A 15,106-nucleotide genomic window follows, 5' to 3' on the forward strand; every position below is an offset into this window, starting at 1 on the left:
CATTAAGTGGTAGAAAGCAAAAAAACAGCTCTTAAAGGAGTTAAAGGGAAAAAAGATGTCTCAGAAATCAAGAGAGAATTTTAGAAGCATCTTGAAGAAATTATATGCTGCTGCCATAAGGTTAAGAAAGATGAGAACAGAAATTGTGCAATTTGATCTTGTGATGAGTTGTCCACTACTGACCCTGTAGTGACACAGGTGGAGGGGTGAAGACATATGCCTCCCTTTGGGAAGGCTCAAAGAGCATACGAAGAGCCAGAAAAGAGATCCACATAAAAGATTGACATAAATGATTGTAGGCAAAGTGAAGGCAAGAGTCGAGGTTCTGGAAGGCTCAGAAAGTACACCAAAATTAAGCTTGGTAAAGAGGGACATACATTTACTATACAGATGGTGGGAGGGGGAGAAAGGAGCGATGTAAATTCCAAATCCATCCGTTATCCCCAGACTCCATGTCGGCATCACTCTCTTTCAAGTGAATGTGCTCATATCTGAATTATTCCAGACCAAAGCCTCGCTATAGTAAATGTTAGATCATGTGTCTTTGAAATAGTCCTTTATCTCTTAGTACTTTATGTCTTTATTTGTCCAGTTGTTTATCGTCTCAGTTTCTTTCATATTACACTTAGGATCTCTCAAGTGCTGGGAGGAAAAATACAGACATTTCATAAACTAAAATGTTAGAGGATTAACATAGTGACCCAGAGTGAACCTGGAGAGGTCTTCTTCTGAAACAATTTGATGTGCAAAAGTAAAGCAGATAGGCTCATCACATTACAAAGGATTTAAGAGACAAGGGAATGCACAGGCACTAGCCATGGCAGCTAAGTCTAAATAGAAAAGCAGCCCTATTTCTTAAGAACTCCTTTACTCTCCTTGTTCCTTTCCTTATTATGCAATCTCGTGTAGTCTTAGACAAGCCATCCAGCTCGGGTTGTTTATCTATATCTTCATTGCTTAACCCTGATATATTCTGTTGTATTGTACTGGGAGTTTTAGCAGTAAAATAAACCTAGCCTCACTCGAACATTGACCAAAAGCCTTTCTTCAGATTTATTCAACATACATCTGATGACCTCAGAACAAGGATTTTGTTTTATAGTTATTAATGCACAATGGGTTCTTGATAAACACTGTAGACTCTGAAACATGCAATTTCCAAATTATAAACTTGTAAGAGTCAATACAACCAGTACTGTAAACTAAGTTATGTAAACTCAGCTTTCAGTTAGCAGTAGAAATAAGCAGGCTAAATTATAACTGAAATTTCCATTCCATTGAATGAGACATGGCCGAGTTCCAGGGATCATCATGATGGCCAAGTCTACGGCATGGGACCCATCACATAAAGATGAGAAGGCAGACATTGCTATAGTCATATTGACAAGATATTTTTCCTTAAAGTTATTATGTGCATATTGTAGACATCAATTTTTCAAAGTCTATCTCCTGATTGGTCCTTCAGGTTTTAACCATAAAACTCTGAATTGAAGCTGCTGCTTTAAATCCGGCATGTAACAGTTAAGCTTGTCTTTGACTATAAAAGGAGACTGAATGCAGACCTTATGTAGAGGGGAGATTTACCCCATTTAAAACATCCTGCCACATGAATCAAACACTATCAGAAACATGTATTAACATGTATTATTCATTCTCATCAATACTCTAATATGCTTTTAGAGTCTTCCGTGCATTCACATCATTATTTATTTGTACTTAACGGGTAGTCCTTTCAAAAGCCCCGGCTGCAGCATTCTAACATATGACTTTGTGTGAATCATCTGCTCTTTTAGTCAATAAAGTGAGCAGGTGAACCACAACCAACCCAGGAAATGCAAGTTGCCAAGATCACCTCCTAACCTTCCTCTCTTCCACAGACCCAGGAAACTAATGTCTTATCACCACAACTAATTTAGAACTCTTAAGACAGAATTAAAATAAAGCACAGGGGAAAAACTTCTAGCAATTGAGATACTTTTGCTGCTTATACTAATGGACTAGAGACAGACCATCATGGGACTGGAGCCATAAGAGACCTGCACAGGGTAGCCCATCCAACAAAGACGAACTGGCCAAGGAGAAGGGAGGGGCCACCTACACCCAGAATAACTGCCCCTTACTCATGATGTGACCTGGAGGGGTCAGTCATATTCTCTTATTTGTCAATATGTTGATGCATCTGAGGAGCTGGTTAATAGTGTAGATCAGGGGTCTCCTTCTAGAGATGAGTGAGTCTAGAGCAGGTCCCCAAGAATCTATTTTTTAACAAGTTGACCAGGTAAAGCTGAGGCCTGTGGCCCAGGAGCCACTCTGAGAAATGCAGACACATGGAGTTTTCAGTGACATTGAGTCAGTTGATGCTTTCGCATTATCTGTAACAACTGCAGCATGAAAAACACTTCAAAACCAATTTGTTACTGGTGGTGGCAACCCTGAAAACAAGCATGGGAGCCCCTGGCTGTGTGGGGCCTGGAGGAAACAGTGAGCAGCACCCCAATGGAACCTTACCAACTAATGCACCACTTAGTCTGAGTTCTCTGCTACCAGAATCACAAACACGTTAGAATTACCTGGGCTTATTCTTCCTCCCAGACACTCCCCAAAAGCAACTGCCCCCACTACCTCTCTCCCACCCTCCTCACCTCTCCCCACACCCAGCCCTCCCACTAGTGCCATTATTTAACCAAGGAATGGGGACCACACAAGCAGCCTGCATAGAAGAGCAAGTCTCCTGAACAAAGAGCAATTCCACCAGCTGCCAAGAAGCCCCCATGCCTGCATCAGCTCTTAGGCGACCTCCTTCCTCCAGCAACTTCGGCCACTGGGGGGGAAACACAGTGTAGTGGCTCTTCACCTCTATAAACTCCCTTTTTACATAATGCGGGGCTTCAATTGTTCAAGATTTACAGCCAGCCCTGTGAGACAATACTGTTTTCAAAAGCATGCATTTTATGTAAGTAGAGTTCACATTTCAGAAAACAGGTTTTTCTCTTTCAGTTCAAATGGAACTTTGATGGCTTGCCAACGAGTTTTGAGCCCTGATCTCATATACTCTGTGGGAGAAGGCATATGGGCAGTGGGGCCAGCAGGCCAAGTTCAGCTATGTGAACTTGGTCAGGGAAGTGCTATAGTCATATTGCACTTCCGGCAATTCACCTTCACCTATAAAAGAAAAAGGAGTGGAAAGAGTTTAATAGCATTAAGTGGAGTATTTTCAGGAAAGGCTATATATGGTTCAGCTCATGACATAGTATTCGGTAAATTTTCATTGACCTTTCTTTACCTAAAATCATTTTTCTCAGTCCTATTAATATGTAATAGAGAGTAAATCTGAATTTTAAGATTAAGTAAACATATGGGTGGAACAAATTACCGTATTAAAATGGGCAAACAAATGGAAATGGATTCAATTATATTCAAAATAATACTTTCCCTCTATATCAAAATCCTAGATTAGATTAAAAATTTTTAGCCAGTTTTACTCAGTGGATAGAGCATCAGTCTGCGAACTGAAGGGTCCTGGGTTCAATTCTAGTCAAGGGCAAATGCTCAGGTTATGGGCTCAATCCCCAGTAGCGGGCATAGAGGAGGCAGCCGATAAATGATTCTCTCTCATTATTGATGATTCTTTCTCTCTCTCCCTCTCCCTTCCTCTCTGAAATCAATAAAAATATATTTTTAAAAAATTTACAAAATAAAAAAGTATAACATCCATTATATAATCTGTAGATTTTAAAGGGAAGTAAATGTTACTAAATGGGCACGTTCTTATAATAGTATGAACAGAGGGCGAAGATGAATGATAATTAGAAACACCAAATGCTGAGTGTCATCAGCATACATGAAAAAACATTACATAAAAAAATCAAAAGGGAGAACATGCATTTAAAGCAACCTTTTGGGAAAGAGACTCTTTTCCAAACTCTATTTCCATCTCATTTGCTTAGGTAAATTGCGAGGTTGTGGTGAAAGGCCATGCACAGTAATACTCTGTTTTGCCCACTCCACCTGTTTGAAGTTCAATCATAGTTTTAAAATTAAAAGACCAATAGATCTTTTCCCTAAGAATATTTTATTTTTTATCTACAGCTATTTAAACAGTGTGTTCAGACATGAAGTAAAGAATTACCAGCCAGCCTTCCTCAGTTTTAGCATAAAATTCAGGTGAGAAGTCAGTCACATCTCTATTTTTCCCATAGGCTTAGAAAAAGCAAGTCAAGAAAACCACAATCTATGAGCACTTTTCTTGGAATCAGGGAACCAGCCGCTAGGGAGTGTGGCATTGCATTCCAAGCTACACCAATATCACCTTGGTACTACAGTCTGGTGACAAAGTGCTAAATACCATCCCTACATGTGGAACGTAAAACAGGGTCCCCAACAGCATCCCTCTCAGCCACTCAATACCTCACCTGAATTACTCTCCTTAGAAAAAGAACTAATACCATTCACTAGCCATGCTTTTGTGAATTTAAATCTTTAAATATCTGTTAAACTTGGACTTGAATCTCACCATAGCCATTACTAGCTGCTTATGTTAATCAAACCACTTTTAACTTCCCAGTGCTTCCTTATTTCATTTGTATATAAATGGCTATAATTGTATTGCTTTGGTCTATAATTTTTAATCTTCATACAAATCTGCAGTAATAACGTATATATTTAACTAGATTGTATTGAGCACTCAAATTCACTCATGAATTTATTTCAGAAAGGCCACAAATGTCCAGGCACTGTGTTAGACCCAGGGCGCCCAATGTAAAACAAGGTTGACTCTGACTTACCCACAGACCACTCAGGTTTAAAGTGCAGGAAAACAATACCTCTTAATCACGTCAAAAATAACAGCAAATACTAGCCATTAGGCTAAATTCTGATAAAGTGGCTTAAACTATTTTAACAAGTACACTGCAACAGAAACTCAATTTATTTTGTAAGAGTTAGAGCAGAAAACACATAGGAAGGGGCCCAAATCTTTCCTAATGAGGCCTTTTGGGTTCTCCTTAATGTCCTCAAATGCTTTATGCACCTTCTGAGATGAGGACCAAGAGTGGAGCTGCTAAGAGTGGGGTGCTGGCAAGGGTAGAAAGTCATGCTAATACCAGATAAATAAGGAAGAAATGGAACCTCACATGTCAATAATAGACACCCCAAGATTCACTCCATCAGGTACAAGTTCCCTCTGCTTAGTAGATCAAGGATCCTATCCTATGCACTCAAACATGTGGGTGCCTGCAGCTCACTGTATATAAATGTACTCTGATATGTAGGACATTGCCAAATGGAATGTACCAGTGACAGCGTGAGTTTTGCATAATCCTGGAGTTGTGACAGACACATGAGAAGAGGTGCATTGTCTTAATAAGAAAGGCGAAGGCAAATCCATCGCCCATGTAAAACAGAAGGTGGAAGTGAAAGGTGTGTTTAATATGACAAACTTCACCTGTCTTATCCAACCCCAGGAGAGCTTCTGAGGGTTCCCCTCATTCCCGCCACCAACCTTGCCCTCCCACAACTTCCTGTTACAAATTACACTTCCTGGGTGACACTAGGCATCAGTGTGGGGCAAGAGATTTCAAAACACACAGCAGCCTCAGACTGGCCAAGATACCACAGGTTCCATATGACTCTTAGATGTAAGGCGAGAACAGAATACCAGCGTGGAAGGCTATGACTCATGAGTCTCTTTTACTGGTAATGGGGAAAAAAACCCTAGTGAACTTATTTTAGTATTGGATGAGTAAATTGATTTACTATGTCGTTCCCACCAATCCTAATACAGATTAAGTTGAACCAAAGGGGAAAAGCATCTTTGTTAGAACAGCATCCCCTAGCTTTTATGACTGTACACCTGTCCCTCACATCTCTGGACCTACAAGGATTTTCTACAAAACAAAGGAATTGAGCTATTTCGTCTCGAAAACCCCATGAGTCTAAAACACTAATACACACCAACATAGAAAATTGCATGTCCCAAACTATTTAGATATGTGCAACAATAGGTTCAAATAAATAGATGTCACTAGTCAGAACAAACCAAAGCTGTCCCTTAAATCAGTTGGAAGGTTAAAAAGCAGCAGTGGGTAACTTAAAATTACAGAAAACCACCCATGAAAGAGGGCGCATTTATTAAGATAAAGATTAGTGTCAGAACATGTTACTTCCTTTGATGTCAAGGTGTTATCTAATGAAATGAAGAAATCCAACATAGTGCCTTAAGTTGTATTCTTTCCATTTTTATGTTGGGTCTCTTACTAATGTAAGCCTAAAATGTCTTAGGGGCACTGCCAAGCACAGTGGATAGTAAATATTCTTTATTCTAAATCACATGATTCAGTTTGTGGTAACTTGAACATGGGATCTGCAATTCATATTGAATTAAAATCTGAGGAATAAATATAGTTACCTAAAACTTTCATTGAGTTTATTACATCCTGAAGATCCATGGCAAATGGAACATTTTATCAACTGATCTCGCTTTCCTTATGCACACAATTTATTCCGTTTATAACTTAGCTTTGAAAGGAGACCACCTTAAAATCCGAACCATCCTCTCAGTCAGGCAAAAGTGACTCTTTTTACTTGGGAATTGGTGAAACTTGACTGTCGTAGGTGACTATCATAGATTCATAGGGTTCCCCAAACCCAGCCAGATCTTCTCAGCTCCCCCAGCCAATCTAACTTCAAAAGACCTTTTGCAGAAGCAGAAGTATTTTATTTCCTGTAAGTCATGAGGAGAGCTAAAGGTCAAACAGATAAACACCACTCAGCAGCAGGGAGAGGTCCATTCGCTAAAGGAGCATCCTGTGCTATAGCAGCCTCCCCGGGAGGGAAAGGGCGCTTCTAAATGAACACAAAGGAGGAATGACAATTAGTTTAGCAAAAAGTTTGCTTTTTCCATGCAAATGAGAGCTGCCAAAATGAAGACAGAACCTGCTTATGATTCTTCCACAAATTAATTATGTTCCTTTGTCATCACCTGCACTTATTTGCACACAAGGTGCTGAAGTCCTCCTAGTTTGTTCTTTTATGAGAAAAAAGCTTTTGCCCCCAAAACTCCAATCTAGTCCCTATTCCCCAAAACTCAACTACAGTACAAATGCAGATTTGCAATTTGAACATATTAGGAAACTTGAAACATGCAAATTCTACTTAACATGCTTCTCTAAGTTTGCTCTATGTATCTATATAACACAAATAATAAACACCAGATAGTCACTAATATTGAAGGGTTTTTCTGTTCCATAAAGCCTCCTGAATGTGCTATGTCTTATCACTGGTGAGTAAGATGCATGAACCTTCTCTGATAATTCGAGCAGCCACGCTTTCTCTGAGCCAGACTCCAGTCTGTAAACCCCACAGCCGTGTGTATTCATAGTGATCAAAGCAAACCTCACAGCTCAGCTTGGAAATCAAGGCTCGCTGTGATTTCAGGGCTGGTGTGAAAGATATGGATTATGTTGAGACATCTGGGAGAATCTTGATAACTCAGAATTCCATCTAGACTACACAGGAGAAAATAAAACAGAAATGGGGAATCCACGTTCATACTTTGCCACTGTTCTCCAGAAAGTGTCCTTACACTCATAAAAAAATTATTATACAAATAAGTCAATGTTAAAAACAATATTAGCCTGAAAAAGAAAAATGGACTGTTTTCACAATTCGGTCAGATGATTTTCTTGCAGGATTAAAAGCAGAAATTCGAGAATTTAGCTTTCTTTTGGGCCAGGGGGTCAGCAAACTGGGCCACCAGTTTTTGAAAACAAAGCCTAATTGGGACCCAGCCAGGCCCATCATTTACATAATGCAGCTGCTTTCATGCCAGAGTTGAGCAGTTGTGACAGAAATTGTCTGGCTGGCAAAGCCTACCGTAGTTTCCACCTGGCCCTTCAAGGAAGGTTGCTGAGCCCGTCTAGAACCTTAGATGAACAAACTTAGTCAGCGACTCATTTCCTACTGTCGGATGACTGTCTGATTCAAATCTAAACGATGCTGCGAAGATTAGTCAGGCTCTTTTTGGTTTGCAGCAATATCATCAGTAAAAAAGAATGTCACATGGGGATGTTTTAAGATTAGGAACAAGATAGTTTTTTTTTTTAATTCTTATCACCTACTCTGTGTATTCTGACTGCATGAGAGCAAAGAGACTTGGGCTGTTGTGACATCAACACAGCACTTACCACGACAAAAACTCTAATCTCTCAGGAGACATGATGCCATAGCACAAAGTCCAGACCAGACCCAAAAAATGTTGCTCGGGTTCCAAGCCAGCGTTCCATCCCTTTCTGCTGCATGGCAGAGTGAGTTGCCTACCCGTGGTCGGCAAACCTCGGCTCGTGAGCCACATGCGGCTTTTTGGCCCCTTGAGTGTGGCTCTTCCACAAAATACCACGTGTGGCCGCGCACATACAGTGTGATTGAAATTTCGTGGCCCCCTGCGCAGAAGTTGGTATTTTGTGGAAGAGCCACACTCAAGGGGCCAAAGAGCCGCATGTGGCTCACGAGCCGTGGTTTGCCGAGCCGCAGTTTGCCGACCACTGGTATGTGTGTTTTTGGTGTGTGTGTTTTTTTTTTCATAAGCATAAAATGGGGATGATAATAACTTTACATGAGATAGAATCTATAGCAACTGAATAAGATAATGAAGGCTACTTCAATGCTCCTCTTAAACCAAGTGTGTGCTCTTATGGCGCCCTTCAGATTAGATGGCGTCTGACCTTCTCTGAAGTTAAAATGCTCATCTTTGTGACACTTTCATAATGTCAACAACAGTCCACTGGTGAAAGGGAAGCTAAGGAAACACAGCTGTTCCTTCCCTGTAACTATCCCCAGACCTGTCTTTCTCATTTCCAAGCCCAACCTCAGCTCACTCTTCCGCCCATGACTTCCTCCAAAGGTTCCTGGGGCATCACCCTCAGGTCCACAACAATTCAGTCACCATCCAAGAGACCAGAATCACCACCCCCTCCCCGCTCCATTGCCTAGGCAGGAATATGAGGGTCGTTTGTGGACCAACCTGCACAACCACCACCACCACCACCACCACCACCATTTTCTCATCCAATTGCTTATGTCCTCTTCCCACTTAAAATCTGTTCAAAACTCCACTGCTAGGTGCTGGCAAATATGATCTAATGTGTTGTATGTGCTTCTAAAGGAGCTATTCTCAACCTGTGGGTTGCGACCCCTTTGGCAGTAGAACGACCCTTTCACAGGGGTCGCCTAAGACCATCCTGCATATCAGATATTTACGTTACGATTCATAACAGTAGCAACATTACAGTCATGAAGTAGCAACGAAAATAATTTTATGGTTGGGTTACAACATGAGGAACTGTATTTAAAGGGCCAGAAGGTTGAGAACCACTGTTCTAAAGGAAGACGGCTTGGAGCTCCAGCAGCCATTTGAACCAGAAGGACAGACATCATTACTGAGAATGGAAAGATAGGAGCCTGGTTCCTTGACAACACCACAGAACTGCCACATCAGCCCTGGAGCCCATTCCTGGGATGTTTTATAAAAGAGAATTACACTTCTTTCTCATGTAAGCCTTTAAATTTTGGATGTTTTGTTCTATCTACACAGCAACAATACTATCAGAGAGTAAATTTCTCAAAACCATTCCTCAAGCACCAAAAATTTCAAATGTCTCAACGCATCTGTCAATAAGCCATTCTTATGAATTCCCCCATCTCCATGACCATCTCTCAAACACATACATTTCTCAATTATTAGTGTTAAGACTATAAGAGTACTTAAAAATACCAAGTCTTCTCAGTGGATTTTTCCACAAAAGATATTATTGATGCTGTAAAAAATAAATAGTAACAAAGATTTAAGTTGATTTTTAGTATTGACTGTAAAGTCAATGCAGCTAATCTCACAAAAGAATAGACAAGTTAATCAAAGAACACACTTTCTATAAAGCCCAACAGTTTTATAAAGAACAAAGTGACTTTTTATAGTCAAGGAGAACGCAGTCAAATTAAAATAGGTATATTTTAGTATAGGTGGGCAAAAACAGTTCTAGCAAGAGCCGTAGCAATTAAAAACAAAACAGACCCTAAAAACACGTTTGAATGAGAAGCCTTAGGATGGCCAAGAAAAAAGACTTGGATTAAGCTGTGGGCTGAAGAAGAATGAATGAGGTAGGAAGCACAAAGCAAGCAAAGATATAGAAATGTTATTATATGAAAAGGAGCCATTCATAGAGAACACGATAGAGTCTAAATCTGGGGTGGGGAACATCTGGCCCCCGGGCCCTACAAGGCCCTCAATATCATTTGGCCTGGCCCTGCCAAGGATTATGGGTGAGTTAATTGCCTATTTGACCAAATATAGCAGGCTAATTTTTAAGTTGATAATTTTGTATGGCCCGTGAATGATGCTCCAAATGGCCCTTGGCAGAAAAATGGTTCCCCACCCCAGGTCTAAACTGTAGTTTAAAGAGGGAGGGAGGCTGTGTGTAACAAGTGATTTTATGTCGGGTTAGAAAAATGTCTGATGCGAAAGTGCTTCCACACTGATAGAATGAGACGAAAGGTTTGTGGCAGTAGTAACTGAATCTGGCTATTCAAGTTCTGAGTCAGATAATCACACCCTCCAGACTGTTGCTAGCAGCACAGCTCAGGAGGGCAGTCCCAGCGGAAGTCCCAGCGGAAGTCCTGAACAAATGCTTGCCTAGGGCTGGCTGCTGCAGGGATGCACAAGAGGAGCACGTGGCTTCTCACCTTGGACCAAATTTTTTTCTGAGTTAAGAACGAGGCTTGGGGAAGGCTGACATGCACTGCGCCCCATCCAGGCCTGCCCTGCCCCTTCAGAGGTGAAGGACTGCAAGGCCGGCAACAGGAATGGTTCCTCGCACAGGCCCAACAGGCCTGGGCAATGGTCTCTGCACTCACAAGAACCTTGGAAAGTCTAAAAGTTTGGGATCTTCTAAATAAAATAGTGCTTCCAAAATACAAAAAGAAAACCTCCAGATTTTAATTAGCAGTATTGCAATAGACTGCATGTTTGCAAACCACCCCCTTCCCAATTTATATGTTGAAACCTAATCCCAAATGTGATGGAATTTGGAGACAGGGCCTTTGCAAGGTGTTAGGTCATGAGGGCAGAGCCTTGATGAATGGGATTAGTGCTCAAATAAAATAAAACTGGCCCCAGAGAGCTCCCTGCCCTTTTCACCACCACTGACATTACAGCAATACTCAGGCCTCCAGGAACCAGAGAGGCCTCACCAGACACCCGAGCTGCTGATGTCTTGATCCTGGACTTCTCAGTAACATTAATATTTATTGTGTAAGCCACCCACTGTGTGGTATTTTGTTAAAACAGCATGAACGGACTAAGGTATGTACCTATAGTAGTAGTTATGCCACTGAGCTTCTATAGCCCAACACCTACAGATTTGTAGCTATGCAACTTATCGTTAACTTGTGATTTCAGTGTTTTAATGTTTAACATGATGACGAGTCAGGCCTCCATAATTAAGAGACGCCAGAGTCATGGAATGGTGGTACGTGAATAGGAAAAAGTAACCGAGGAGGTAGAACAAGAGCAACAACATATAAAAGTGCTTTAAAACCTATAACAAAGCGCAATTGCAATGTGACATGTATTTTTATTAATGATTTTTATCAACATCCTGGTGTTAAGAGCTATCCAGCCCCCACAGACATGCTTGGTTTAGGATGCCGTGCTATCCTACGGACTGAAACTAGTCACACCCTACAGTGGACACGTTGCCTCCTTCTTCGCAGTTTGAAAGAACACTGCTGTGTCTGACCTTGGTCAGCAGCTGAACTTGGTTGTATTAGTCCTCACGTTTATGCAATGAGAATGTTCGGTTGTAGAATAAACATCGAACTTCCCTTATGGTGATGATTACCAAACACCACCATACCCCCAGAGTCATGCCAACTCGAGCTGAAGCAGATCTTTTTTATTCGTTTTGCTGAAGTGTCCTCCCATTTAAATTCACACATCAGAGTCAATCACAGAATTAATGCCACATATGCACCAACATTCAGAAATAATTTTTCGTTGCAAAATCCTCAACCAGCACACACAGCAACAGTTTATGATGAAAAAAAACCCACAATCTTTTATTTTAAAGTATGACACAATTGTTTTCACACCAAATCAGCATATTCAGTTCACAATGGAGGCTGCCCTAACATGTACACTTATTGGTCACTTTCTCCAGGTAACAGACACCGGACGTGAACTTGGTCCTTTCATTGCAACAGTTAACAAATAGCAGCTCAATGTAAGTGTGTGCCAAGAGAGATGGCTGCAGTTAGAGCTGAGGCGAGAATTCAGAGAATATGACTACAAGCAACCATATAAACTATATTTACTAGAATAACATGAAACCATCTGTTCATGATCCCACAGCTGGAGTATTTGAGTGTTTGGACTGAAATCATCATAAGCAACAAAGACAGAGGAAGCCTCATGACCCTGGGGCAGCTGACCAGTAAATGCCTAAGAGCTCATGGTGGCCCAGATGCGGAGATTTCTCTGCTCACTGGTTCCCCTTTTCCAGGAAACAGTGGGGTGGCCCTAAAAGACTATGCTCGATATTTTCCAAATCCTCTGCAATATATTTATCCCCCAGTTCCCATAGTACAAAGCCCACCAAGTCTTTTGAGTTAAATCTGAAACATCTGAATTACCAAATTCATCTACTTCACTCCTGCCACTGTTTTATACTAAAAGGGATCCAATTTCTTAAGTTTGGGGGTTGGTCCATCAAAGGCAGTCTTCGTGCTGGCCCAGGAACTTTATATGGGCCACATCAAAGTAGATTCCCAACCACTGGTGCTGTTTGAAACAGCATTTGTGTTAGGAATTACAGCTTCGGATCCATTTCAAAAGCCTGACAGTATATGGCACACACATCCATTGGGCAGTCTGCTATTCAACTGATTTCTACTGTAGTTGAAAGAACACATGGGAACATTTATGCTTTCCTATCCCCTAACCTAAATGAAAACATCACAGTAACATAGCATAGCTGTATATGTGAAGTCAGGAGCTACATCCTTTACCACCTATCTCATGGAAGGGTGGAGGCAGTATGCTACAGGTGTTCCAGAATGTTCTTTCTCCCTTTACACACATGATCCACTTTCTCATACTTCCGTATTAAAAAAGGTGCAAATTTATGGGGATGGGAAGGTTTATAAAAACATCACTTATTTAACGATATAGCCTCTTCTCCCAGCCGCACCCCTCCCCCCCTGCCATTATATTTTTTTTTTTGAAGGAAAAAGGTGCTTGCCTTTCGTTTAACTAAGTTGTTTTTCCTAAAGTTCCAGTCCACAGGATATTAATAAGCTGAGCAAATATGTACTATTACAAATAATGTTAGTCATTTTTTGCTATTTATAGATTTATAGGTTTTTAAACATCTTATTGATAGTCAGAGACACATAATAAATACTTATAATCTCTTAATTGCCCTTAAATTAAATTAGAAGTCCTGACTTGAGCATCTATTAAGAGACAAAGTTATCGCACTATAATTGTCAGTGTCATAAAATTGTCCAAACCCATAGAACAGGGGTCCTCAAACTTTTTAAACAGGGGGCCAGTTCACTGTCCCTCAGACCGTTGGAGGGCCGGACTATAGTTTAAAAAAAAAAACTAGTCGGCTGCTAAGCAACAGGCAGCCACACAGCAAAAACACCAGGCGGGCCGATAAATGTTTTCGGCGGGCCGCATGTGGCCCGCAGGCCGTAGTTTGAGGACCCCTGCCATAGAATGTACAAGACCAAGAGTGAGCCCCAATGTAAACTATGGACTTGGGGCGATTCTGTGTAAATGTGGGTTCATGGATTGCAACAATGTCCCACTCTGGTGGGGGATGTTTGGGGGGGGGGAGGGGGGGCAGGGGGCAGGGAAACTGTGCACCTTGGGGCAGAGGGTGTATGGGAAATCGCTGTCTTCTGGTCAGTTTTGCTGTGCACCCAAAACTACTTTTTAAAGTCTATTAAAGAAAGAGAGAGAGAGCACCACAGAATCATTTTCACCCCCAGACATTGCAGATGGGTGTATACTCAAGTTTCTCCTCTCTTGCTTTTCTGTTAGCTGAGTAATCAATCACATTTAAAAGAAAAAAAAGAAACTATGATTACACTGTGGTTGGTAGTAATCACTAAAACTATGAATGGCGCCTCAAAGGGTGCCTTCTTACTCTTCGGGAGCAGCATAGTGAGGTAGCGCCTTACTGCGATGTCAGCCCTTTCTGTCACTCAAGAAACCATAGAATGTGAGCGAAAAGGTCTTTTCTTCCAAGTAACCAACCACTCAGCCTTAAAAAGCAGCACACCTCAAATTTTGTGAGGAAATCACAGTATGGTTCAATATCTCTGTCAAGAGTCCCCTGATTTAATATTTTTAAAAAGCTTAAGTTTGAATCTCAGAAAACCCCAACTTTGCATGCTGTCTCCATGCAGTAGTTTTGCAGCCTTGCCTGTCCCCAAATCCATCAGCTCCTGGTGGGTCCGTGGGTCAGGAGCCTTTGTTTTGTTTTGGTGAATGACCCACAGCCTGACACCCACCCAGGGCGGTCCAAGGGACAGGAGAAGAAGGCATCTGGGAGCCTGTGGCCCTCGGGAGCTCACAGGAAGAGCGATCGCTGTGCACGCTGGCTCTGCTCCAGTTCGGGAACTGATCCTATGAGAGCTTCAGAATCTCATTCATTTCCAACAAACGCAGCTAATGCATGGCACTTATTTATAAAAAGTCAAAGAAAAGTTACCCTAATTGGAAGCAATAAAGTAAGCTTTTTTATTAACTGGGAACAATTCAAACAAGTTAAGAGCATGGACTGTGGACCAAGAAGAGCTGTGTCACACTGGTTACGTGACCTGTTACTTATTTCTCTGTGCCAAAGCTTCCTCATTTGCACGATGGGGTAACAACTGTACCTACCGCATCAGCTTGCTGCATCTCAGAATGTTAATCTTTGTAAAGCTCAAGAACCCTGCTTAGTACAGGGTAAGCCTGTGTTCAGTAAACTAAATGGTGGGGTTTTTGTGATTTATAATTAAAAGAGATTACAAAATGCTGTGAAATGTCATTTTAAAAATAAAT

At 41.3% G+C, this 15,106-nt stretch overlaps 1 protein-coding gene across 1 annotated transcript in view; it reads right to left on the reverse strand.

The window, feature by feature from the left end:
- The window catches only part of BASP1 (brain abundant membrane attached signal protein 1), a 23,004-nt gene extending 8,381 nt beyond the window's left edge, over positions 1-14,623 (reverse strand). Inside the window, exon 1 of the mRNA XM_006769476.2 lies at positions 14,601-14,623. Coding sequence (XP_006769539.2) covers positions 14,601-14,605 — 5 coding nt within the window. The 5' untranslated portion in view covers positions 14,606-14,623. The remainder of the gene's footprint in view (positions 1-14,600) is intronic.
- Between the last annotated feature and the right edge of the window lie 483 nt (positions 14,624-15,106).

The sequence above is a fragment of the Myotis davidii genome, unplaced genomic scaffold, assembly GCF_000327345.1.
Source record: "Myotis davidii unplaced genomic scaffold, ASM32734v1 scaffold143, whole genome shotgun sequence".
Taxonomy (NCBI): domain Eukaryota; kingdom Metazoa; phylum Chordata; class Mammalia; order Chiroptera; family Vespertilionidae; genus Myotis; species Myotis davidii.